At 38.2% G+C, this 27399-nt stretch overlaps 3 protein-coding genes across 6 annotated transcripts in view; 2 read left to right on the plus strand and 1 right to left on the minus strand.

Moving 5' to 3' along the window:
• The window catches only part of BLTP3B (bridge-like lipid transfer protein family member 3B), a 72201-nt gene extending 68840 nt beyond the window's left edge, over window positions 1–3361 (minus strand). For both annotated transcript variants that reach the window (XM_026698036.2, XM_087934650.1), the window contains exon 1: window positions 3157–3361. In XM_026698036.2, coding sequence (XP_026553821.1) covers window positions 3157–3200 — 44 coding nt within the window. In that variant the 5' untranslated portion in view covers window positions 3201–3361. The remainder of the gene's footprint in view (window positions 1–3156) is intronic.
• Window positions 3362–5679: 2318 nt separating this feature from the next.
• On the plus strand, window positions 5680–14112 carry ACTR6 (actin related protein 6). 3 transcript variants are annotated; one of them, XM_026698005.2, is made up of 11 exons: window positions 5680–5762; window positions 6516–6633; window positions 6881–6949; window positions 7394–7517; window positions 7619–7754; window positions 7838–7894; window positions 9284–9382; window positions 9938–10013; window positions 10179–10350; window positions 11905–12043; window positions 13554–14112. In XM_026698005.2, exons 1-11 carry the CDS (start codon window positions 5695–5697, stop codon window positions 13681–13683), a joined length of 1188 nt encoding a protein of 395 aa, XP_026553790.2. In that variant the 5' UTR covers window positions 5680–5694; the 3' UTR covers window positions 13684–14112. The 3 variants fall into 3 exon arrangements, with proteins under 3 accessions (XP_026553790.2, XP_026553808.1, XP_087790778.1); XM_026698023.2 differs by having other exon boundaries at window positions 7447–7517; XM_087934652.1 differs by lacking the exon at window positions 9284–9382.
• Window positions 14113–16876: 2764 nt separating this feature from the next.
• SCYL2 (SCY1 like pseudokinase 2) overlaps window positions 16877–27399 on the plus strand; it is a 44507-nt gene continuing 33984 nt past the window's right edge. Inside the window, exon 1 of the mRNA XM_026697984.2 lies at window positions 16877–17052. The gene's annotated coding sequence lies outside the window, so the exon portion shown is untranslated. The remainder of the gene's footprint in view (window positions 17053–27399) is intronic.

Below are 27399 nucleotides of genomic sequence, written 5' to 3' on the forward strand. Positions count from 1 at the left end.
CTGAGTCCACCTTGAGCCAGTGCGAAATGAACTGCTGAACTGCTGCAGAATTAGCCTGCAGTATTTCATTCTAACCATTGTGCCACCACAGCTCATGTTTGGATGGAACTGATATGATTTTTAAGATGAGCAAATTGAGAAGTTTAATGAATAAAAAAAAATATGAATGAGTGAAGGAACGGTGAAAACCAGAGTTTGCAAGGATAGAAAGTATTAACAGATATGTTGAACAGTGTTGCATGAAACTATATTTAATTAAATTTCTTTTTCTTTTAATTGCCATTTTTATTTTTTTCTGCTCACTTCTTATCATTCATTGTCTACATTTTGCTGGTTAATCAGAAATAGCATGTATTTGTATACTGTATTGGCCAGAAGAAAATAAGCTACAGTAATTCAAGTGGGCTACTTGAACAAAAAGCACCTTCTGAATTAAATGTTATTAGATTTTCTGTCAAAATCTAGTCGAAAAAAATAATAAAAATTCTTAATCATTGAATGACAGATGCTTCCAAAAGGTGTTTAAAATATTCATCTTCCATTATCAAACATAAACATCTTCCATAGATCTTTATATCAGTCCTTTCAGTTTTTCATTTCTCCATTTTGAACAGTTGCAGATCAGTAATTTGGGAAATTCAATAATAGTTTAGTTATATCCAGTTATATAGTTATAAAGATCATGCTTGTCTTTTCCTTGATTGCCATCATTGCAAATCTTTAGGTCAATTTATATGGTTGCCCATCTCACAAATGTGATTCTAAGTAGATGACATGGTTTAAAATAATTTAAATAGAATGTCTTTGTTATATTTGAGCAGATACATATCTGTATTGTTCCACTTTTAAGTAGAGCATCTTAATGGAAAAGATGAAAATAATTCCACATTTTAAAATTAAATGCCACATAACTATAGAATTCTGCACAAGAGAATCAGAGTGTGAAAATGTGGGGAATAAGACTTGCCCCAGAAATAAACTCAAAAATCATTCTTGGATATCAAGAGATTTTGAAGATGGCAATAGTTAGGCTAACTCTAAATGAAAGAGTACTGAATGTGTTGTGTGAAAAGTCCTCACTTGAGGGGAATTGACATTTTGACCTTATCATGAGTCAAGTAAATTTATGACAATTCCCTTAACTACCTTGAAACCTAAAGGTCAGTAGTCACACCATTTTTGGGACTGCCTGATTTCACTATGGAAATCATGATGTAAGAGTATCTGCATAATCCTTAGCATAAGAACACATATTACTTTTTATTAAGGGTCATCATTTAACCTGCAAGCCAGTAAAGCAACATAAAACATTTCAATAGTGTTCACTTCATTATTTAAATAATTGTTCAAAGGAAAAAAACAGAATGAACAAAAATCATCACATCCAATTCCTTGGATCTTGCAGAATGCTCCACTAAATTCATATGATCTAATTCTAGTCTAAAATACTCAGAATGACAAAGACAATGAAGTGCACCACGTAAAGGGGTATTTGAAACAAACACAGAAGCAAAACATTTTAAACAGTTTTGTCTTAAACACAGTAAAAAAATAGCTTCTTCATAATTACATATAATTAGTTCAAAATTTCAGTGTTTTCTTTTTATTAAAAATGCTTCTTAAAACTACTGTTGTTTTGGATTATAGTTTTAAAAGAATGTCATTTTAAAAGTGTGAGTTGAAAACAATTTAATAAAGTACTATGCATTTATTTTTGCTATGTGTTTAGGTGTACAATACACCACACCATACTCATAATTCATGGGGAAAAGACATTTGATCATCTTGGAATTGCTTCAGTCTAACAAAGGCATGCATACTTAGGAAATAATCATGACAATTATTGTTTACATAATTTTTATTGATATTTCACTTTCCTTTATCAAAAAATCTGATGTATTCAGGAAAAACAGTCTGAAGTCAGTCAGAAATGGAAAAATATTTTATCATTCTTCAGTTTTCTCTAACTTTACCAGTTATTCTTTCTACAAAAGAAGAGTCTCTCTGAATTCCATGAAGTTTATTTTTAAGCAGATATACAGGATTCTATTCTACACTAACAGCATATTCAAAACTTTCATCTTGAGTTTTTCAGTCAAGAAACTGACTGAAAAACCAAACCAAGACAAAAGTACAAATCAGTTGACCAAATGTAAAAATACTTAGTCCTTATTAATAAATTTCGTTAGGTTTGCAGAAACAGCTATATAATTGTACATCCCACTCCCACTGTTCCTAGCATTTCGAAAAGCACCATCAAATTACCTCACTATCATGTCCACTTCTGAATCATGTTATACTACTGTAAAGAGATATTGCTCAGTTAACACCTACACTGAGATGGACAGCACATAAAACTAATAAACATCATCGCTTCAAATGCCTAGCCAACATTAAAAAATTATAAAAACTGTTCAGCAATTCTCCTCCTTTCAGCTACAACTAAGAGAACAGGGAGGGAGCGCAGTGCTGAATCACAACCCATAGCAGGCATCGCGTTTTCCAGCAGGCTAGCTAGCGGTCATCTCAACATAATCCTGGCATCTCCAGACTGGTCTTTAAGAGACAATATTCACGGTGACATCAGCTAAGTCGCCGCTCGCTCCTCCTACAAACAACGTGTCAAGTATAATTTACGATCCACCCACTCTCCCCCGTGCACTTTCCTGGACCCACAGTGTTCTAGAGGCTGTTCAATTGCGGCGCCCCGTCGCACTGGCAGGTTACGGATATATAACTCGGACATCCAAGCTTTATCTCAACCTCCTCTCTGCATCGGTAGAACGAGCCGCGAAGGCCTTCTAGAGTGCGGCAAGAAAAGCCCCGGCTGGGTACTTTTATGGAAAGGCATCTTCCCCGCCCTCAGGATTACTCTCCTCAGCTGTCTGGTACCAAGCGCCATTGCTGTCGCCCCCGCGAATTCAAAACCAGCGTTGTATTTTCTAGCATTCCCAAAGCCACCAAGAAACAAGCGAAGAGCGACCCCGGCAGGGCCCCTTCAGACGTTTTCCAGGACTTAGAACCTCGCGACTTAAGAAAATGGATGCTTCCCTTCCGCTTCTTCCGTTGCCAAGTCGTCCTGCCAAGCGCTGAGGGGGAGGGGAAGAGAACACTGAAACCCGCCCCTTTCTGAAGAAAAGCGCCCAGGGTACCGACCTGGAAAGGTGCTTGAGGATCTGTTTTTTGATAATGCCCGCCATGGTCCGCGTTCGCGTGTCAACTCGTCGACCGGTTCTTCAGGGAAAGCAAAAAGCGGTGATTGCTTGGCCCATCCCCTTGCGGGACTCCTCCATCCCCGAGAGAAGCAGCGCAGCCGCTTTCGCTGACGCTCTCCCGGCCCCGCCGCCACCTTGATTGCAGTAGAGCCAGCTGACAGGCTGAGCTTAATGGGGCGGGGATAAGGGAGGCGCGAGCGGTGGGCGCGCCGCCCGTTTCTTGGCTGCCGCTTCTGGCTTCGAGCCGGGGCGCGAGGAGTTGTGTCTCGCGCGCCTTTCTTGCAGTGACTTGAATGAATTCACAAGCGTTGCGGCGCGAGCCATGCAATCCCGATTCACCCTGCTCACAATTGCATACGCATAGGCGCCGCTAAACTTAAAATCGGAGGTGTTTCTCTAAATAAGTACTCTTAGTCTGCAAAATATCGGAAAGGATTCTTAGACAATGTACAATTATCGCTACGGGGATCGTTCAATACAGATAGTCTTAGATTTACACTTCGTGTAGTGACCATTCAAAGTATAACGGCACTGAAAAAAGTGACAGTTACAAATTTTATAGTGATAGTGATCAAAATTCAGATGCTTAGTAACTGGTTCATACTTATGACAATTGCTGTGTCCCAAGGTCATGTGATTATCTTTTGCACCCTTTTGGCATGCAAAGTCAATCGGAAACCAGATTCATTTAACAACCAGGTTACTAACTTATTAAGTGCTGTGATTCATTTAACTGGCAAGAAAGGTCATCATATGGGGGCAAAACTCTTAACAAGTTTCTCACTTAGCCTCAATTGTGGTCGTAAGTCAAGGGCTATATAAGTTTTACCATTAAACCTAGCTACCTTTTTAAAAATGTCCCAAAATACAAAGCTGTTCTTTAAGGCATCCTAAGCCTAGATTTTTTTTGAAAAAACTAATCTTTCTTCAAACACAGAACACTTCTATTACATAAATACAAATAATAATTTGCATTCATAGTAAGAGACTTAAAGGGAGATGTGGAAAATATATTTCTGATGCCTTCGTTGACTTTTAAGAACATATATAGTTTATGAAATGATTGAGCCTCAGTGAGCAATGGTTAGAGTGCAGTACTGCAGACTACTTCTGCTGACTGTCAGCTGCCTGCAATTTGGCAGTTCAAATCCCACCAGGCTCAAGGTTGACCCAATCTTCCACTCTTCCGAGGTAGGTAAAACGAGGACCCAGATTGTTGGTGGAAATATGCTGATTCTGTAAACTGCATAGAGAGGGCTGTAAAGCAACATATAAGTCTAAGTGCTATTGCTATTACTGATTCAGCCATGAATTTGACTTGATAAGTAAAATTTGCACTGGAAATGTTGAAACTCGAATTTAAATCCACATTTAACAAATTCAGGACTGTATCATATATATAGGTAAAAATAAACACAAAAGTAGAATTGAATTAAGTTAACCCTGTTAAACTAAAAAGTACATACACTTTTTACAAAAGTGTTGCTATAATTTCAGGAAAGAATAAGTTTTTATTTATTATTTTACAAGTACATGTTTATGAGATACAGTAGTGGAGTATAGTTAGGAAGGGTGGAAAGGATAAGCAATAGTATATTGTGAGCCATCTAGAGTCACACATGAAAGAAACATATAAATAATATCTGGCCCAAAGTCATCCAGCTAGTTACCTAAGATGGAACTAGAATACATGGTCTCCTAGTTACACCAAACTGGCTCTCTTACCATTCACTTAAGGTACTATAAGACTTTTCATACCCAGTGTTTGGCTCAAAGATATTTTAGCTGAACTGTAAACATAGCTGCTTAACACAACTGAAATTAGTAAGGGGACAAAGCTGTATATTGTAAACAGTATATTAAAAAGATACCATAAATAATGTGTACAATATATATCACATTGAAATATAAACTCTAGACTCCAAATTCAGAATGTACCATAATTTCATTCTATATAAGATTTAAAGATATTAAGCTATTTTAGGTTGAAGCATATTCCTACAGTTTAACCTTTTTTTTTTAGAGGGGATTAGAGATCTTTTTCAATAAAAGTATAGCAAACCTTTGCACCTGTAATATTCAATGCCAATTCAATGTGTTTTGAGTAAAGGTTTAGTTTGGTGAAGAACATTGTTTTTTAAATAAAATTATTACCCCTAGTAAGTCATACATTACAAATAATGAAAAACCGCTTGATATATGCCGCGTCTTGTTTAAACGGACTAGTAGTTTCAACTCCACCCCGGAACTAAAAAAAAAATGAACCCGGAAAGCTATAAATTAGAATAATTTTTATATGGATGCATCTCAGCTTTTTGGAGATTTTCCTATCTATATGGGTCTTTCCTCATTCGTGGGAACATATTGTAATAGTAGCCTACAATCAGGGAAGAGAAATTTCCTCGCCTGACGCGGAGGTTTTAGGATTTTTTTTCCTAGGCAATGGGGCGGAGTCGAGGGATCTAGACATGAAAGAAAAATGGCGACGCTCGTGTTGGATAACGGCGCTTATAATGCCAAGATCGGGTACAGTCATGCTCATGTCAGGTGAGGTTGGTTTTTTCGCTCGAAACAGTTATGGAGAAAATGGAAGCCTGTGTTTAGAGACATTGTTTTAGACAATTAACGACTAATCTATGGAGTTTCTTACATGTTTCATATAAGGAAGGATGGGGATGTATTGTTATCACGAATGGAAGAGAAACATTCCCAAACTACGTTCTTTAACAAACGCCCAGATTTTTTAAACTATGAAAACGTCATTTATTGAACTGTTCATTATAAAATGTTTTCCACTAAGGGGAATTTGGAAGAATCTGTTTTCTATTCACAGATGGATCAAGGATTTTTGCAAACAAATCTCATAGCATACTTCGTTTATTTGGAATCTTCTGATGCCCAGGAACTAATCCAACTATCTAGATTATGGATAAATTGTCTGGGTGTAGTGCTCAAAATAAGTGTTAATAATATTTAAAATCATGAATCTCCCTTAAGTTTCATTTGTGTTTTTAAGGGTTTTCTGGGAGTAAAATAATGGGGCTTTTTTGCAGAAAATATGCATAATTGATTTGAGAAATCTTGAAAATATGACACTGAGAATTTGATTTAACTGTATGAAACTTTATTGTTTTGGTTGCAGACATTGGTTTGCTGTTTCCTCTAATAAAATATTTAACAATAGAGCATGAAGTGTTTTGATATTGACAGTATTTTGTTATTTGCTTTGTTCACTTACAGATGACAGCTTGTTTAAATACATATTTAGGAATCAATTAGATTTTTTTCCCCTTCCCACAGTGTCATTCCCAATTGTCAGTTCAGATCAAAGACTGCTCGTTTGAAAACATTTACAGCTAACCAACTGGATGAAATTAAAGATCCATCTGGACTTTTTTATATTCTCCCTTTTCAGAAGGTAACTATAAACATGCCTCAATATATGTTATTTTTTTATTTGTTTTCCACTTAATTTTTTGAATAATTATAACTTCATCCTACATGGATGTTCATTCAACTGAATAGAGGAAAAGCAGTTACATTTTTGCCAAAATTTAATGAATTTTCATTTTGATTTCTTTTACTAATATAGTATATCCAACAAATATTGATTGAAAAATTGGAATTATGCAAGTGTCATTATTTTTTCTTTTTTAAAAAAATAGGGATACTTGGTTAATTGGGATGTTCAGAGACAAGTATGGGATTATCTTTTTGGAAAAGAAATGTATCAGGTAACTTGCATTTTTCTATACTTTGAATATAGAAGTAAGACTGCTGCAGAACACATTTAGATCATAGTACTTAAAACATTTGCTACAACAGTAACGATTGAAAACAAGTTTTGATTTGGATAATCTGTGGATACCATTCACTGTTTTAAAATTTCAAATGTGCTGTGTCCAAACATATACATTGTGGGTCATTGTGAGTATTCTTGATATTGAAAATGGAGTGCCAGTCGATAAATTATATTAATGTGGAAAATATAGTTAAAATGGGTTGTTTATCCATTTTATTCAGCAATTTTGGGAGAGTCCTAGATACAATCTAAAACTTACTCAGAACAGTTTAATAATAAAATATAGCCTTAATGAATTTTGAATTAATATCAGGAAGTTATGTCTGAAGTTTTATTTTAAAACTACTTCCAGTTCTTGAAATGTTTTCCTTTACAGGTAGATTTTGTTGATACTAATATAATCATCACAGAACCTTATTTCAACTTTAGCTCAATTCAAGAATCCATGAATGAAATATTATTTGAAGAATACCAATTCCAAGCAGTTCTCCGGGTAAATGGTGAGTGATATTCTCCACTATCCAGAAAATATATGATGCTCTTCATCCTGATATTGATTCAGCACATTTAAAAATTGCTATAATATGGTATTATATTTCAGCTGGAGCTCTTAGTGCCCATAGATACTTCCGAGATAACCCATCAGAATTGTGTTGTATTATTGTGGACAGTGGATATTCTTTTACACACATTGTGCCTTACTGCAGAAGTAAAAAGAAAAAAGAAGCAATAATAAGGTAAAACATTTAAGCATTCATAAAAAAAGGAAATTTTGTTTTAAAAATATATGAAAATTTCAAGCTTTGTTTTTAATTTCCAGAATTAACGTTGGAGGAAAACTCTTAACCAATCATTTAAAGGAAATAATCTCTTACAGGTAAAGCGTTTTTTGTTGACTTTACAAAAGTATCTCATTGAACCCCATTCAAACAATGATAGATTAAGCTTATCTTCTTTGGGAGAATTGCTACTTAAATAAATCACAGGGATCCTGCATTTCATACTGTACGTATCTGGACCTCAACAAACCTTTGACAGAATGTCTCCAGATATTCTCTTTAATAAAATGGTAAAATATGGGCTAGGTGATTCTGGCGTTAGATGGACTGAAATTGACTGAATGGCAATATCCAAAGATCTAGAAAATCTTGAGAAGTGGACTAAAATTAATAATTGATATTAACAGGGAGAAGTGTAAAATTCTGCACTTTGGTAGGAAAAAATGCATAGCACAAATATAGGTTGGAGGAGACCTGTCTTTGCCATAATACATGTGACAAAGATTCTGTTCTGTTGTTGTTATTAACCACTAGTTAAACATAAACCAGGAATGCAGTGCAGCTATTAAAAAGGCAAATGCTATCTTAAAGTATAGGTAGTCCTCATTTAGTAACTGTGTCATGCAGCAATCATTCTGGTTACAACAGTGATAAAAAAAACTTTATGACCAATCCTCACACTATGACCTTCACAGGTCTATAAAGCAAAGGAAAACTGAAGTAAGATCATTAGCACAGTAATGGTTTCACTTAGTAACCACTTAACAACCAAGTTGCTGGTCTCAATTGTGTTTGCTAACAAGGGTCACATGTACATTAAACTAGAGAAAAGTCCAGCTCATGGGAGTAATTGTTCTATTCTGCACAAATCAGATCCCATTTACAAAATTGAACTCAAATGTGGTCACTACAGATCAAAAATGGACGCTGACAAAGTAAATTCAGGGAGTATGAAAACCCTAGAAAAAGATGTTAAACTATCTGGTTATGTTTAGTCTACCCAAAAGATGGCAGTCTTCAAATATATGAAGATCTTACATAGAAGAAAATGTGGGAGTTATTTTCTGTTGTTCCTAAGAGCAAAACCAAAATAGCTAAAATTATAAGAAAGGAGATACAGCGCTGAGCAGGTGATTGGAATAGATGACTTCTAAAACTGTTTCAAGCTCTCTGATTATCTACCTATGAATTCATTTATCAATCTTGGAAAGGAAATGCCATGTTCTTCAGATTCAAGGAGCTATGAAGTTTAGTAGGTTTGCCCAACAAATCCTTATCCAAAACTTACTGTAATGATTATAATTTTAATTCCTCAATTTACCATTAATTTTAGTAGCATACCTAAATCTGTAGAACATTTAATGTTTTTTTTTCTATAATCTTGCAGTGGACTACAAAATACAAAGTTAAGTAAATTTCTTTCAGCACTTATAATAAACTGGCAAAGAAACAGAATAAATAACTTTTTAAAAATGTAATTTTTCTAGGCAGCTCCATGTTATGGATGAAACTCATGTGATTAATCAAGTGAAAGAAGATGTATGTTATGTTTCACAAGACTTTTTCAAGGATATGGAGATTGCCAAGTATGGTCTTTTTAAATATATTGGTTAAGCATTTCTTATTTTATTAAAGTTCAGAAATTTAGGGCTTCATCCTAAAAAAAGCATGCTACCTGGCTAGGCTGATATTTTGGTAATTAAAAAGATACTCTTTGAGCATGTATGGAGTATTTTATCTTCTGTGCCACATCATATATATATCTTGAAGGAGAGACAAAGATCTTTGAGAAGACTTTGGATTAGGATTTCAGTTTGTGATCTAATCCATGGGAGGAGAGAGATGTCATTTTCTAGTCCACTTTAAATAGACATTTTGCCCATAAAGGCGACCTAAAATATTATAAATAGAAGAAATAATGATGTTCAAAACCAAAGATGTGCTACACATTTTTTCTACCTCCATTATTTATCTAATAATAATTTTAAAAGCCCATTTCATTCTTCAAGAGTATTCAAGTTACTATACATTATATTAAAATATAAAAAATTGTGGAATTTTTATATTTTAATAGAAAATTAAAATCGTTTTGAGAAACTTTAAGAAATTACTTAATGCATTCTCAATGAATTCTGTTCCAGGTTGAAAGAAGAAAATACAGTGATGTTGGACTATGTCTTACCAGACTTCAGCACAATAAAAAAAGGATTTTGTAAGGTAATAAAATCATTATAACTGTGTTTAAAGGTTCCGTGTGTGCAAGTAAATGACAAACATTTGTCAATTTGTTGTATGTTGTGTTTGCATATTAAATACAGTTGTCGAATGACACTTAATGAAATATAGACTTTACCACTATGTGTTTATAATTGTTTAATGTAGCCAAGAGAAGAAATGGTGTTAAGTGGAAAATACAAAACTGGTGAACAAATACTTCGTCTTACAAATGAGCGATTTGCAGTTCCAGAAATACTCTTCCATCCTTCAGATATTGGCATTCAAGAAATGGGAATTCCTGAAGCCATTGTTTATTCAATTCAGAATTTGCCAGAAGGTACATTTATTAAAATGGGGTTGCATTCTCAAGGATGCATCTGTGCAGTACGCCTACATTTTATTTTGCTTAAGTAGCTTACAGTTTTAAAGGCAACAGCTTCATTGTCTATAGCTATTTTAATATTGATATTTGCAATAATTATATGTAGTTTTCAATCAATGATCACTCATTCAGTGGCCATTTGAAGTTACAATGGCACCAAAAAGTAATACTTTGAACTGGTCCTCAGGATTCTGATCCAGTTCTACAGAGGAATGATTGAGTCTGTCATCTGCACCACTATAACTGTCTAGTTTGGTTCTGCAACCCAACAGGACAGACACAGACTTCAGAGAGTAATTAGGACTGCAGAAAAAACAATTACTACCAACCTGTATACTGCACGAGTCAAAAAGAGGGCTGTGAAAATATTTACAGACCCCCTCACATTCCGGACATAAACTGTTTCAACTCCTTCCCTCAAAATGACGCTATAGAGCATTGCACATCAGAACAACTAGACACAAGGACAGTTTTTTTCCCAAAAGCCATCACTCTGCTAAACAAATAATTCCCTCAACCCTGTTCAACTATTACAAAGTCTGCACTACTATTACTGTTAATCTTGTCATCACTCCTTACCACCCATCTCCTCCCACTTGTGACTATGAGTGTAACTTTGCCGCTTATATACTTATGATTTATATTGACTGTTACCTAGTATGATTGATTGCTTATTGTACCTTATGACTATCATTAAGTGCCGTACCTTATGATTCCAGACTCCTGACGAATATATATTTTATGTATACTGAGAGTATTTACACCAAGACAAATTCCTTGTGTGTCCAATCACACTTGGCCAATAAAGTAATTCTATTCTATTCTGACTGTCCCAGGAACCTCATGATCATGTAATCATGAACTGGATGCTTGGTAACCAGCTCACACTACAATAGTTGTAGCATCCCACAACATGTGATTGCCAATTGTGACCTTTCCTGTCAGGTTCCCACACTCAAATCAAAGGGGAAGCTTGTAGGGAAAGTTGCAGGTCATTCACATTCCAGTGGATTTTTCTCCTGAGGAGCCTTACTGTGGTCCCTGAACACACTCCTCCCAGCCACCACCAACATACTCTCACACACACTTTCCTATTTGCAGCATCACACTCAACAATGGTTGCCAACTCATCCTCACACACTTGGCTGCAGCCACACCCAGCCCCTACTTTATATTAAGGATGCTACATCTATAAAATTTGCAGTAGATAAATGTAGAAACCAATATGTATTTATTCTATAAACATAGCTTCTGGTATTCAAGAACGCTTGCTCTGATTTTCCTGGTATCAAATTTTAACAGGAGAACCATATTTGTTCCTGCTACACTTACAGAAAATTCCATAATGTCAGCAATAATCCCTTTTTTTTTATTTTAAATTTTTTTAAAAAGACATCTGAATTATTTCTACCTCTCAGGCAAATTTAAAGTAGCAATTGCTCTTTTTTACCATAAAACCAAGCAAATTAATTCAGATTATTAAATTATCTTAATCTGATTTGTCCACAGAAATGCAGCCTCATTTCTTCAAGAATATTGTTTTAACTGGTGGGAATTCTCTATTCCCTGGCTTTAGAGATCGTGTTTATTCTGAGGTTCGATGCCTCACTCCAACAGATTATGAAGTTTCAGTTGTTCTACCAGAGAAGTAAGTAGTCTTCAATTTACAAATAGAGTTTCTTAATTTTAAAATAGATTTTTTCAATTTTTATATTAAAATTTCTAATATTAATTTAGGAATGAATATCCTGGTTCTTTCTGGCATTGTTGGCTATATACATGTGTACTCACCATTTTATTCCTTTCGGTATAAACGGTGTTATGCCACCTATAAAAAAGAAGTAGAAGTAGGCAGTAAAACATTAACACAGAATGCAGTATAATAAAAAAGGAAAGAAAGACTAAAATTATTCCTTATGTTTCTATATACCTTCCTGTCCTTACAAATCATTCTTGCTTCCACACTATCCATATAGTATTTTACATATTGCCTTTTCTTCCTAAAATTTCTCACCTCTTTTTCAGTCTCTCATCTGTTTTGTCTACCCGTGGTTTTCCCAGTCTTCCCTTTTTGCTCAACTTATTTATTTAGTAGTCTTCTTATTTTTTAATCTGTCTGTCTGTCTATCAAATTTATTTGCTGTGTGTCTCACAGTTAAAGGCAACGCTGAGCAGCTGCCAAGATAAACACACAAACATCTGACAATTGTAAATAAAATAACAACATTACAAAAACTAAAACAAGCTAAAAAAGCAAGGCTTTGGAGAGAAGAGGTAGGGGTGCCTTCTCTATTAATGCACCAACCACTCCACCAACAGCTTCTCCTCAGGACCCCATGTCAGTTGGCATAGCCAGATTTTAAAGCTTTTACTAAAAACTAAAAGAGAGAAGACTGTTCTTACATCCTGTGGCAAGAGGTTCCTATTTTTTGTATTGTGATTATGTTTTCAGTAATGTTTCGTATATAAATCAAAAACCCGCAACCTACTTCTTTCATATTGATGACTCACTTTGTATTCATTTATACCTGATACTTTCTCTTTGAAGGCAAAGGTATTAAACTGTAGTGTCAAATGTTTTAATAGAGAAATAGAATCAAAATTGGAAGGGACCATTCAAGTTATTGAATTTAGAACATACTTAATGTAGCAATCCAGTTTCATTTATCTGAGACTGGTTTATTTTAAAATAAACCATTCCCATGCCATTGAAAGTTTATGATTTTCCTGTTATACCCAGCTCTCACTTCTATACGTATAGGAAATCAGAAAAAGCACACATACATCCATTTTTGTTTCTTTCAACAAAGATTCATCCCTCACAACAAACCTTATATTGTTCATGACATTTTTAAGCAAATATAAAACTTAAAACTTCTCCATCCATTTATTAAATATTCTATCAAGGTACACAATATCATATGCTTGCTCTGATTTTCTGGTTTTATCTGCTCATATGGGTAGTTATAACTTGGAATCACTCAGTTCATTTCCACTGTGAAATACAGCTAAATTAATCATAACTGATTTGGTCTTCAGTACATTCATTGTACATGCATTACTCAAGTAATGTTTCTTAGTATGGCTAATGTAAATTAATATTAATTCATAATTTTATATAGCTTGATTTTTAAAAGGCTGTTTTTATTTATTTTCAGTTCTATTACTTATTCCTGGGAAGGTGGAAAGTTGATTTCTGAAAATGACGATTTCGAAGATATGGTAGTAACAAGAGAAGACTATGAAGAAAACGGGCATAGCATATGTGAAGAAAAATTTGATATTTAAATAGATTATTTCCATAAAAGTGTTGTATAGATTGTCCATTGTAATGGCAAGATGTCTTAAGCTGGTGCTGTTTCCTAGAATAACCAATATTGATGAACTGATTATATATGTGTGTGTACTTATTTGTGTACATAAGTATAATGTATACTTACGTATATATGTGTTAAGTGTATATATTGGTTATTACTGATCACTGAATTTATGGTAAATATAGGAATTCTAATGAAAATAACTACAAATAATTCCTTAAAGGAAGTAAGTTAATATATCAGAATATTTTGTGGCAGAGATGACTTACAAATTTTTAAATGTACAGTACATATGAAACATTTAGATTTTAGAAAGATAATTATAATTCAAATGTAAGAAAGCTAGTTCATCTTTTTAAAAATATTTAATCTTGATCAATTTAATAAATGGGCAATTTTATCCAGAAGTCCTTTTTATTAGATCTGGTGGAAGAGAAGGGCAGCAGCTACTAAGCTGAAGACAAAAGTAACATACTGCTATGTCAGATCTCTTAATAGAGAAATATTCCAAGGAATCAAAATTGTAAGGGGCCATTTTAGTTTTTGAACTTAGAGCCATGCTTAATATAAGGATTCATTTTCAATTCTCACACTGTCTAGCCTTCATATTAACAAAAGGCAAAGATTGGACAGCCAATCTTTGTGTGTGAGATAATAAGAGGACTCCTGTCCTGGGTACAGGTTGGATTATAAAACATCCAAGGTAACTATCAACTTTTCAGACCCCGCTATGATTTTACTTCTGAGGAAGGTTTTCCTAACATTCAGTTGAAATCTGTCTTTTTGTAACTTAAATCCATACGCTCTTCTATGGAGTTTAATAGAAAAGTACTATAACATACAGGGTATAAATACCTAGCTCCACGAATGTCTCCTTATAGAATTTAATTTGTAGTCTTCATTGCTGTTCTATAAATTTGTGGTAATTTCTCCAAATCCTTTACAAAGTGAGTTCAAATCTGAATATAGAAAAACAGTTGTGATAGGGACTGACAAAATTTTCAGTGCCTGATGCATTTCATATTGGACATTTGTTCCCACAATATTCAATGATGTACTCTACCAAGTATTTTGTTTTTCATACATTTTGTTTTTCATACATAACTTATAATAGGAATAAATATGTATAATCTGACTCCTTTCAATGGTTGTAGATGCATGTAGCTGGACTCAGGACAAATTTTTCTCTTAGGAAGGGTAAAATCTCACTAGCCTCAAAAGATGGTAATGTGCTGTCTTTTGAAGAGGCTGTATTCAATGACTTTTCTCCAAAGTTACCTTTTGGATCAAGCTTCTACAGATGATAGGGAATTAATTAGATGTAAAATGAAATGGATCATGTGATCCCTTCCAATTCAGGCAGGCACATGAGAAACAGGAACCAATTTATCTAGAGCATTACCTTCTTCAGAATCTGCTTACTGATTAGAGCACTTGACAGCATTCAGTAATTCAGCTATGGTTGAAAAAGCACCCGTAGTCTCTCAAAATAACCCAAAACTCAAAACATATTAAAGTCCGGTAAAGCCTTCAACTTAACTTCACTGTTTTATTAGGCACAAGTTTAAAGTCAGAAAAGTAAATAATGAGGCAAACAGAAAACCAAAACAAACTGCATTGATGAGAGTTCTGAAGCAAGCTGAGATAACTATAAACTCCAGGAAAATAACTGAGAAAAGTCCATGGGAAGAACACCAGCAAAAATAAGCCTCTTTCAAGGTGAACACTAATTGACTTCAGCAATTCTAACTGCGCAGTTGCAAACGTATATACATAGCTCCCACCTGCAAGCCATGAGGAGGATCATGGTAATCTCCTGAGTAGACCTCGCTTTTCCCTGATCTTCTCCTCCCTGCGTGCCCTAGGATAGATAGGGGATGGGCCTGGATCCTCCTCTGACTGCTCAGCCGGCCTCTGCCCTTTCCCAGCCTTCTCCACCACTTCTGGAGCCACACTCCCACTCCCTGTTGGCTATTCCTCCTCTTCCTCAGAGTCAGACTCTACCAGGGGCATGACAACACCTTTGGGTCTATGGTACCCTTGTCAATGTCACCACTAGGACAAAGGGGGAATCTTTGTTACAGTACATGCTAAAATAAGCAATCTTCTCAGAAATACTAAAACAGACTATTGAGAAGCAACCATCAAGTTTTTAAAATGCAAAGATATTTATGCATCTTGGATTTTACATCCATGATCCATAAAACCTGAACCTTTTCATAACTCTCATATAACATAGTACCTCAGTACTATGTAGTACCTGCTGATCTTCAGAATCTGAGACTATATAAATGAGCTTGTATCAGCGATTTCTGTGGCAGTGGCCAATACAAGTAATGATAACTGTAAAGTATGTTTATGTGATTTCATCATGATGTATACAGTATGTAAACATAATTTGTGTGATGAGGTAATTAAGCATATATAATTTGCTCTTCCCATTCCTTTGGATATCCAGTTCATACACCGCTGTGTATTAAATAAAGTACAGGTGGTCCTCAACTTACAATTGAGCCAAAATTTATGTTGCTAAGCGAGAGAGTTAAGTGAGTTTCACCCCATTTTATGAACTTTCTTGCAACAGTTAAGTGAATCACTGCAGTTGTTAAGTTAGTAACCCAGTTGTTAAATGAATCTGGCTTCCCCATGGATTTTTCTTGTCACAAGGTTGCAAAAGGTGATCATGACCTTGGGACACTGCAAGGGTCACTAAATATGAACCAGTTGCCAAACATCTGAATTTCGATCATGTGAACATGATGCTGCAATTGTCATAAGTGTGAAAATGATCATAACTCCATTTTTTTCACTGCCATTGTAACCTTGAACTGTCACTAAACTGTTCTAAATCGAGGATGCATTGTACTAACTAAGCCACCGCACAGTAAGCTAAAACTACGCCCTATATTGCAACGGGTGAGGTCAGCCTTGATGAGAGCCTAAAACCAGCGTCTTCGTCTGAAACTTTCAGCTGAAGCACTCCTGAGCAACGCTCGCCTGGGGAGAATGGAACGCGTCCATAACAGCCCCGAGTACCGGCCCGGCCGCCTCACTCCAAAGCCGACCACCTGGAACAGACAATCAAGTTCTCCTGACACCGAAACTACCGTTGGCGGCACAAGCAGTGGGCGGAGCTTCCTCCGGCACAACTTCCGGCCCTGAGCCCGTCTCCTGTTTCTCTCGCAGTGACAACAAGAGAGGCAGGCGGCGGCGGAAGCCAAGGGGAAGGAGTAGCCCGGTCAGGTTTGCGGCTCAGGTGGTCGCCATGGCGTAGCCGAGCCTGGTCTGCACTTGGTCAACCACGCCCCACAGTGGGGCGGGATCGTTTCTTCAGAAAGAGGTGAGCCGGGTTGAGGGGGGCTTTCGGTTCTCCGGTGCCGGCGAGCGGCCTTAAAATCCTGGAAAGGCCCTGTTTTTCTCCCTCCGAATCGCAAGGAGGGCCTGAATGGTGTCATCTGGGCAGGCAGCGACAGGGAGAGTTGGGTGACGTTATTCCTCTCGATCGTGGTTTTTGCTAAGGTGCTTTTCTCGATCGGTGGGGAGCGACGGGGCGAAAAAAAGACTAATAGAAGCAAGCTTAACTAACAGGCTCTTCCGGTTAAGAGGAAGGGCTGCTTCAACCTTGCTTACATTGTGAAAATCTCGTATCTGTTCTAGGCATTTATTTATCCGAAAGAATAGGCTGTTATTTGTACATCTAGTCTGACATCTCAAAAAATACCAACGTTTTTTTAAAAAAAGAATAGAAGCACTTTTGCTCTTAAGTGATCTGATAGTTGATTAATCTGTTTTTAAAATGGACAATATAAATAATATTACAGCATATTTAAAAGCCTGTAGGTATATTGAAATACCAAAGGTGCATAAAAGTAATATGGGCTGAGTATGTATCATCTGTTTTAGTTGTCCACTTATTGTACCATCTGACAAAATGTACTCGGAAAGTCTAAGCCAAAATACTTTATGTGATTGTCCTGTTTTGAAAAGTACTGCTTCACAGAAAATTAAATTATTTACTTTTTTATGTATCATAGGTCTTATGAACCTTTTTCTGATCATTCACTAAAAGTAATTTATTGTGAGATATGGAAGCACTTAAATAGAAATTACTGCCTTTAACACATATCTGAAATGCTACTGAAGTCCCAGTCAAAAGTATATTTAATAAACTTCACATTGAAAATATTGGAATTGAAATCCTTATTTCCAGGCTCAAAAAGCAGAGCAATTATCCCCAAATTTGCTTTTGTTATGATGAACTGAAGTCACACGTATTTATGTGATTAAGGATAATTAAACACCTTACTGGATATTTATATTTGGTTGGTTCTATTTTAAATTTAAAAGATAAATTCAAACTATTTTCACAGATATGTCATTTCCCTAAGTCGCACATAAAGCAGTTTTTGGGTAGCCTGGAAAGAAAAAAATCAATGTGGCATCTCTATAGAGTTGCAGGCATGCTTCTTACAGCAGGTTCTTAAACTTAATTTCTGGCGTTTACAACTGTATTAATTTTTATATCCATAATATTTTCTATATCCTTAAATGACTTGAAAATATTTTTTTCATAACTATTTTGAATAATAATCATGGAATAATATCCATATATGATATGTGTAAATGATATCTCTTATAATTTGTATGCTATTACTCAAGCATGCATACATCAGAAAACAAATCCTTATTTTCCTATACTCTTAGCAGTTATTGGGCACCTTTCATTTTAAAAGGCCCTACAGAAATGAATTCTTTTTCACTCTTTCCTAAATGTCAAAAGGGGAAAGAGGCATTCTGATCTCAGGAAGCAGATTACTGTATTCCACAATTTTCCTCCATTTTAAACATTCTTCTAAGGGGTCTAGTAAAATATATTTTCTGATGAAATAATTTCATTTTAAATCATATTTTTTATTATTAAGTAGAATCACTGATTCTCCAGAAGTTGGATATACTATTCCAATTTTTCATTCTACAGTTCAAATATAAGCTAATACTAACTTTAATCCAACATATTATGACTGTCAAGCCTGAAGCCATGTGAAAAGAAATCCCAATAGAAAAACAACAGAAAACAGCCACAGACATATTTTGAAAACTATATAAATTTGGCACAAATTTTAAAGCCCAGTCTATAAATATATCTTGGAGACAGCAAATTAGGCTTGTTCAGCACAAACTGTATTGCCATGTGATTTGAATAAGCTTTAGAAATAACATTGCATAATTATCAAGAAAAGTCATTTTCTCCAGAGTGGTGTCGATAGGGTCCAGACAGCATGGGTTGACTCTGGTCTGCTAGCTCTTTAGACTGAGTTGTTTAAACTGAGGACACCCCTCCTGCTCTCCAACGGTCCCCAGTTTACAACTCAGTCTGGAGCTCTGCAGACGTGTTTGTCAGCACTCTTGAGTTGTTCAGAATTGCAGTTGGAAAGTGTTCGTTGGTTTTTTCGCAGAATTCAAAGGCTACCATCTCTGTTCAGTGACCAGAGTCTTCGGCTCGCGTTGCTGGGCTTGAAGGATCTCCTTGCTGTGATTTTGGAGTTTTTCCTACAGAGTGTGAGCATTGGTGTGCCTACTAACTTCCCTAAGAGGGAGCGCAACTTGCGACGGAATAGCGCAATTTTGAGGCACTCGGGGCTGTCTGCCCTTCAGGAAGGTAGCCCCAGATTAGCGGGCAGACCTGGAGATCGGCCTGCTGAAGATCCACTAGAAAGCACTCTTCCCGCCATCATTTTGATCAAGGATCTGGCGGGAGTGCCATTTTAAGAATCAGCGCATGAAGACCACGGAGTGCCTGCTTGGCTGTTGATCCGAAAGGAGGCACAACTTGGGAGAGGCGCAGTCGGTGCATTTTTGGACTTTGAAGGCTTTCTGGGCTGCCTGCCCCTTAGGGAGAGCAGTCCCAGAGCTGTTTGTACCCATGAGGCTCCGTTCTTTGAGACTCAGCTGGAAAGCGGTTTGCAAAGGAACACAAACTGCAAAGGTTTGAAAAGTCTCCCCTTTGTTCTTTACAAGTCGGATTGACAGACAGCGCAAAGACTTGGAAGTCCTAGTAAGCTCATGGGCTGCCTGCCCTGGAAGGAGCACAGTTCCAGGGGGCTGAGTCCGGTCCCGCTCCTTGATCATAGACTTGCTCCAGGGCAGAAATCCCTAGGGCTACCCTATGTTGCCCACATTACAGACAACATAGTATTGTTAGGGTTAAGGTTATTGTTAATATAATATAATACAATGTAATATAATATACATCTTTACAATATTATATATAATAAACAGTATAATATAATATTATTATCATATTGTTAGTATTGCCAGTTAATAGGAGGCAGGTTAAGTTATAATATAAAATGAAATTCAAATAAAATTAATTACATGGGGGTGAGTTACAAGATGGCAGATACCATTGGCAGTCTGACCGTATCTCAGCCTAGTGTTAAGGCTAGGGCTAGTTTTAAAGGATCCAGATGGGCTTCTACAAGCCAAAGAGGCAGCAACCAAGCTTAAGGTTAAGGCTATCTCATCTATGAGAGTTTCCAAGGCTGAGGAAAAGGCGGAGCATAGACTTCAGAAGGCCTTGGAGAAACAGATTGCCAGAAAGGTTGAAGAAGAGGAAAAAATCACTCAGCTTAGTCCCTTGAGTATGGTTCACGAGGATACTAGCTCCCTCTGAGGTAGCCTCTAGATCTTTCCAACTGGTGGCCCGGAATGGTGGTACTGCAACCCAAGGTTGGCCACCTGGTGGCTCTCAAGAACTTGGTAGTGCTCAGGGAGCCTTTTTGGCTCCCAGGATAGACAGTCTCCCTTTCAGGCGCCTTGTCACCAGGGTGTTGCTGGACCAAGAATGGGGCCTCCTCCTAAGGCTACTTTCACCTCCACTTCAGCAGGGCTCCACCAGGGGAGGGAGTATGATACCAATATGACACCAGAGATACAAAGATGGATTTCAGAGGCAGTCCAACAGGGCTATGTGGCTGGCTTTAAGCAGTCCTGCCAACCTGCACCAGTATTGTCAGTATTGCCCACTGCCAAGTTATTCCTGACAAGGCTTAAGTTGAATATTCTGAGTTCGAGGATCCCCCCTCGCAGGTCTCATCTGAACATGATCACTCAGAGAGCTTGGTAGGGGAGGGTGAGATTGAACAGGATCTATCCGAGGACGATGGCAGAGCCACTGACAAGCCTTTTTTTAAAGGACTTTTTTGGACTCACTTGTTCAAATCCTTTTCAAGGCCAAGTGCTACTCAGCTTGATTTGGAACTTGCTGTTCCAGACATTCCTCTGGGTGTATCTGAGCCCAGTGATCTTTTATTTGCTGAACCGACGGAGGAGACAGCCATGATTCCATTGCCAAAGCTCTTTTTCAACATGGTCCAGTGACAACTGGACTCTCCGGCTGCTTACTCAAATGCCACTTCATTTGATAAAAGATATTTTAACGTGGCCACGCCTATTGCAGATACTCTTCAGCTCCCAGAAGTGGATGAACTGGTTTTGGCATTAGCATTGTCATCAGCAATGTTTAACGATGCTAATGACTTCCTCAAAGCAGATGATAAAAAGTCTGAACTAACACTGCGCAGGATGCACCAGGCAGTGGGGTGGGGTGGGCTGTAAAGACCACTATTGCAGCATCTTTTTTCACCAGAGCATCGCTGATTTGGCTTCACCAAATGCAAGAGCAGGTATCTGCCAGTGACATCAGAACTCACCAGAATTTCAACAAGGTGATTGCTGCGGCAGAGTACATAGCTGATGCCACACTTAATTTGGTGAAGTTCGCTTCTCAGGCTATTGCATCGGCAGTGACAGTGCGCCATCTCCTGTGGCTCAAACATTGGCAGGCTGACACCAAGCGCAGATGGAAGCTGGTCTCCACTCCATATAAGGGTGGCAAGTTATTTGGGGATGCCTTAGAACCAGTGCTTGTGGAACCCAGAGATGAGTGAAGGATTTTACATTGCATTTCACAAAGGGGCATTAATAGATTCTTGCAATCCTTTCTTTGGTCCTTTCGTGCCCCCTACTACAGACCAAGTTTTCAACGGACTCAGGGTTCATTCGGTCAGAGGCAGGAATTCCAGTAACCCAGGTCTCCTGAGACAAAAACAAGCCCCAGACTCAAAATAAGCTGGCCTTTCAAGGGGCAGGTCATTTCTCTGATCCAAGTGACTACCGAAGTTCCCATTGGTGGCAGGCTACAACTTTTTGCAGACCAATGGGAGCAGACCACTACCGACGCATGGATGTAAATCGCGACGAGATACGGCCTCTCCCTAGAATTCCAATCCCCCCTCCCCCGAGGTTCTTTATCCGTTGCCCTGGATCAAAGGACACCACCAAGCGAAGATTGATGGAGGAGGTTATTCAGTATTTATTAGCTATATGGGCCATAGAGGCAGTTCCGGAAGAACAAAAGGGGCATGGATTTTACTCAATGCTATTCATCATCGCAAAGAGCTCAGGGGGTTGGAGAGCCATTTTCAATCTCAGTAGTCTGAATCTCTATATGGTCTACCGCAGATTCAAAATGGACACTCTGCAATCCATTCTAGAGAGTGTCTGGGAGGGGGATTATTTAACATCCATCGACCTCATGGAGGTGTACCTGCAGGTCCCCATTTGGCCAGATCATCATCAGTTCCTGAGGTTCTCCTATGAGGGCAAGCATCTGCAATACCAAGTCCTGCCGTTTGGACTGGCGTCAGCACCCAGAACCTTTACCAAGATCCTAGCTAAAATGACTGCCCATCTCAGAACATACTGGTCTGGATACAATGCTAGCTGGACAACATCCTGATACATTCGTCATCCTTCAGTCGAGCCAAGGAGAATCTGTGAATCACCATGCAGGCACTGAAAACCCACAGCTTTTCAATCAATTTCAGCAAGAGCCACCTAACACCTTCAACTCATATACTGGGAACTGTCATAGACTCCTCAGAGGGCATGGTATACGTCTCACCAGACCAGCTGAAGGACATCAAGGCCTTGGCAGCACAGATCCAAAAGGACAGAGTTGCACCCCTGTCATTGCTTTCTCAACTCCCGGGGAAGTTGATCTCTTGCATCGCAATTGTCCCCTGGCATGTTTGCATGCAAGAGCCTTGCAATGGTTCCTGCTCCCATATCAGAGAGCAGGACAGAGCAATTCTCTGAGAGAGTTCATGTCCCCCCGAAGGTCTTAAGATCTCTTCTGTGGTGGATGTCCTTGGCGGTCTCCAGGGGGTGTTTATTAAAGGAGGAGGATTGGCTGATGATAACAATGGACGCCAGCCTCCTGGGCTGAAGGGCACATTGCCAAGGCCAAGTAGCTCAGGGCAGGTGGTCAGAGACAGAATTAGAATACAACATAAACTGGCTAGAGCTACGAGCAATGTATCTGGCCCTCCAACAGTTCAAGAGCCAGATTACAGCACAGCACGTGATCCTTCTGATGGACAATGTAGCCACAAAAGCCCACATTAACCGCCAGGGGTGTACTCACTCCCAACCACTTATGAGGAAGGCAGAGTAGCTGTATCGTTGGGTGGAAAGGAACCTAGCTTCAATCAAGGCAGAGCACATTTCAGAAGCAAAGAATATGCAAGCAGACTGGCTGAGCAGGTCCACGGGGACCATTCTGAGTGGCGCCTGCACCCAGCTCTGTTCAGGGAGATGACGGATTGATTCGGCATGCCAATAGTAGACCTCTTTGCATCTCCTGCGAACATCCAATTGCTGAGGTTCTTTTCCAGGTTCCCATCACCAGGGTTGGAGGGGGTCAATGAGTTCCAGTGCTGGTGGCCTCGGGGCTTCCTTTATGCCTTCCTACCCTTGCTACTCATCCCGGGTGTGATCAGGAAGATGATCATCGAGAAGGCAGAGGTGCTGCTCCTGGTGCCCCACTGGCCCAGATGTCTATGGTTCGCAGACTTGGTTGGCCTGTCAATCACCAGGCTATGAAGGATTCCCCCTGAAAGGATCTCCCTCAGCCAGGGGCCCATAGACCTTTTGGAGCTTCAGTGCCTCCAATTGGCTGTCTGACACTTGAGAGGAGAATTCTGACGGGGGATAACTTCTCCTCCTGGGTAATTAACACCATTCAGGCAGCCAAGAGACCATCAACAACTAGAGTTTATGACATGACCTGGTGGGCATTCTGCCTGTGTTCGGGCAGAGGAAGCTTGACCCCATTTCAGTTACAGTGGCTGAACTACTAGACTTTCTGCATGTGGGGCTAATAAGGGTCTAGCCCTTGCAAAGATTCACAGGCAGGTGGCAGCCCTTTCTACGGTCTTAACATTCGGAAACGTAGAGTCCCTGCTCCCCATGGTCTGTAGGTTCCTCAGAGGTGCTACTAATTTGAAACCACCTGTGGTACATAGGTTTCCCACATGGGATCTATCCAAGGTGCTTCAGGCACTTACTAAGGCACTTTTGGAGCCATTGAGGACTGTCAGCCTTTGATTTCTTTCATACAAAGTGATTTTCCTCATGGCCATCACATTGGCCAGGAGGATATCGGAGCTGGCAGCCCTGTCAGTTAGGGAGGATCTATGCATCTTCCACACCAGCCGAGTAGTCCTACAGTTGTATCATGACTTCAGCCCTAAGGTCAACTCCTATTTTCATTGGGCTCAAGAGTTGATCCTGCCAGACTTCTGCCCAGTACCATCTCATGCCCGGGAGAAGGTCTGGCACATGTTGGATGTAAGGTGGGCCCTCCGTATATATATGAAGTGGACCATGGTCTTCAGGAAGATGGAGGCCATGTTTGTGGTGTTCCAGCCAACTTCAATGGGATAAAAAAAAAATTACACCATTGACCATTGGCAGATGTCAGCCTTTGATTAGAGATTGCATTGTCAAGGCATATGAGGAGCATGGCCTGGAAAGACCGAGGCTTATTACAGTGTACTTCTCACAAAGCGCAGCAACAACAGCGACTTGGCCGCACAGGCTTCAGTGGAGGAGAGCTGTCGAGTGACAACCTGGTCCTTGCCTACGCCTTTTATTTACCACTATTGGCTCATCACCTTTGCCTTAGTGGAAGCAGCCTTCAGTAGACTGGTCTTGCAAAGGGTACTCCCAGCACAACAGTCTCAGGACCAGACGGAGACCCACCTATAGGACATTAGTTTTGGTATCGACACAACTCTGGAGAAAGGGCGTTGGTCTTACTTGAGATGCTCCTTCTCAGGGGATGGAGATAGGATCCAGCCCCACCCTGAAGACTGGGTGTGGATGTGGAGAGGACAGTTATCGGTGATCAACCACTCACTTCAACTTCATCGAAAACTGGAGACCGTTGGAGAGCAGGAGGCGTGTCCTCAGTTTAAACAACTCAGTCTAAAAAGCTGGCAGACCAGAGTCAACCCACGCTGTCTGGATCCTATCTCCACCCTCTGAGAAGGAGCGTCTCAGATAAGACCAATGCCCCATATCCTGAGCATATAACAGAACATTATATAGAATGCTGAGTGCCACTACATATCTTAATTCTGTTTATTAGAAGAGACCAATGGTTCAAGAACAAAATTGAAAAATAATGAGTTATCTTTGCCAGGTACAATAATATGATTTAATGTTTCTCATCTTTAGCAACTTTAAGCTGTGTGGACTTTTAACTCCCAGAATTCCCCAGTCAGCTGGTTGGGAATTATTAACAAGAAATTTTGGGAGTTGAAGTCCACGCAAGATGCTGTGGTTGGGAAACACTTATATAATTTGATAGGTTAAGAGACAAATCAATTCAAAATAACTTTTTGATGAAGATATATACATTGTAATATGAAAAATAATGAAGATTTTTCAAAACTAATAAGCTGATTCCAATTTCTGTTATATCAAAATATCAATCATCAGGTGAATGTCAGATATTCAGGCTTTTTGACCATAGCCTCCACCTGCTCTTATATCAGTAATCATATGTCAAGAAGATCCCACCCCCACCCCCCATTGCATATCTGCTCTTTGGCAGCACTATGCATCTTTGAGAGGAGTAAGTGGAACAATCATGAATTTAGAACAACTTTGTAACAAAGTCAGTTTCATTTTATTAAGATTAATTATGAATTTGTTCAATTTCATTCAGTCATACATTCATGAAAATGTCCACCGAAGATTTATTAGCAAAGTAACAAGTAGATAAACATTGCAGAAGGCCAGATGGAGGAGGAGTACAAAAATAACTTAGATAGACACCATCCTAATTCACACAATAATTAAAAGAAGGAGGGGGGAAGCATATTCAGACTTGCAAAATTCTGTTGTGGTAGTCAGTCTCAATTAAAGTAGTTTGAGGTTTATGTAGCACCTGTTTCTTGGCCTGGTTTACCTGATAGGGCTGTTACACACTGCCTGTATGCACTTGGTCAATACTGCATCTCCTGTTTGGCTTAGGATTGAGATTCATCATCATGATGACATAAAATCCCAAAATGATCTCACAGCGGTTTAATGTAAGTATTTAAAAGAAATGGGGAAACTGTAACCTGAGTTACATCATACCACACTACCCAAAGATTCAATCTTCTCCACTAATAACATACAAGTTTGCCCCCTCAGCAAGGAAGAGAACCACTGCCAAACAGTACCCTTAATCAACTCTCAAGTGACCCAAAGAATAAAATGGTCCTGTATTTAACTGCTGTGAGATAGTAGGACTAAGAGTATGAAAAATTCCCATCAATGTCCGATTATATATCAGCTGCAACAGGAAATAATGTTTCTATCCCATGTGCAGACCTTATTCAAAGGGATGCAATTAATTGATTTCTTGAGAATTTATATTTATTCATTTATCAAATTTATTTATCACATTTGTTTTTGCCACCCATCTCATCACAAGTCAATATTGGTATCCAAGTATAATAGCATTCCAGTTCCATGCTAAGAATGATTTAAGCATTTATTCAATATTAGCTAATTGAATATCAGAAAACTATAACTGGTGACAGTATTCTATTAAATACAAATGGAATGTAATAGAAATTATTGTGTTATGAAAGATATGTTTATCATTTCTGTAGGAAATATGGTAGGAAAATATTGTTTCTTGAAAGCAAAGTTCACAGTTGATATAATGCATATGTTTTTATTCTGGAATTAAAATAGCTGAAGTTTGATGGTGAAATTACAGTAAAAGCTTGTGTACATGAAAGGAAATAGATTATATAGAATATAGAATAATAGAATTGGAAATTACCTTGGAGGTTTTCTAGTCCAACTCTGTGTTCAAGCAGGAGACCTCATACCATTTCAGACAAATGGTTGTCCAGTCTCTTAAAGGCCTTCAGTGATGAAGCATCCACAACTTCTAAAGGCAAGCCATTCCACTGGTAAATTGTTCTTAGTTTTAGGTTACATTTCTCCTTGATTAGTTTCCATCCATTGTTTCTTGTCTTGCCTTCTGGTGCTTTTGAAAATAGATTTGACACCCCGCTTCTTTGTGGCAGCCCCTCAAATATTGGAACACTGCTATCATGTCATCCCTAATCCGTTATCAAATACAACCTCAACCATCCAAAATATGCTGCCCTATAAATCATGTAACCCATATCTGTTTATAATTGAACTGTTTGTTCAAATGTTGCTGGATTTCCTGAAGCATAATTTCTTGCGCTGATGTAAGGAGAATACTATAGTTAAAATTAAAGAATCATTGACTAATTTTTGAGTATTTCTAAAGTGCAGGGGAAGTAAC

The sequence above is a fragment of the Pseudonaja textilis genome, chromosome 5, assembly GCF_049901715.1.
Source record: "Pseudonaja textilis isolate UNSWEBS1 chromosome 5, rPseTex1.2, whole genome shotgun sequence".
Taxonomy (NCBI): Eukaryota; Metazoa; Chordata; class Lepidosauria; order Squamata; family Elapidae; genus Pseudonaja; species Pseudonaja textilis.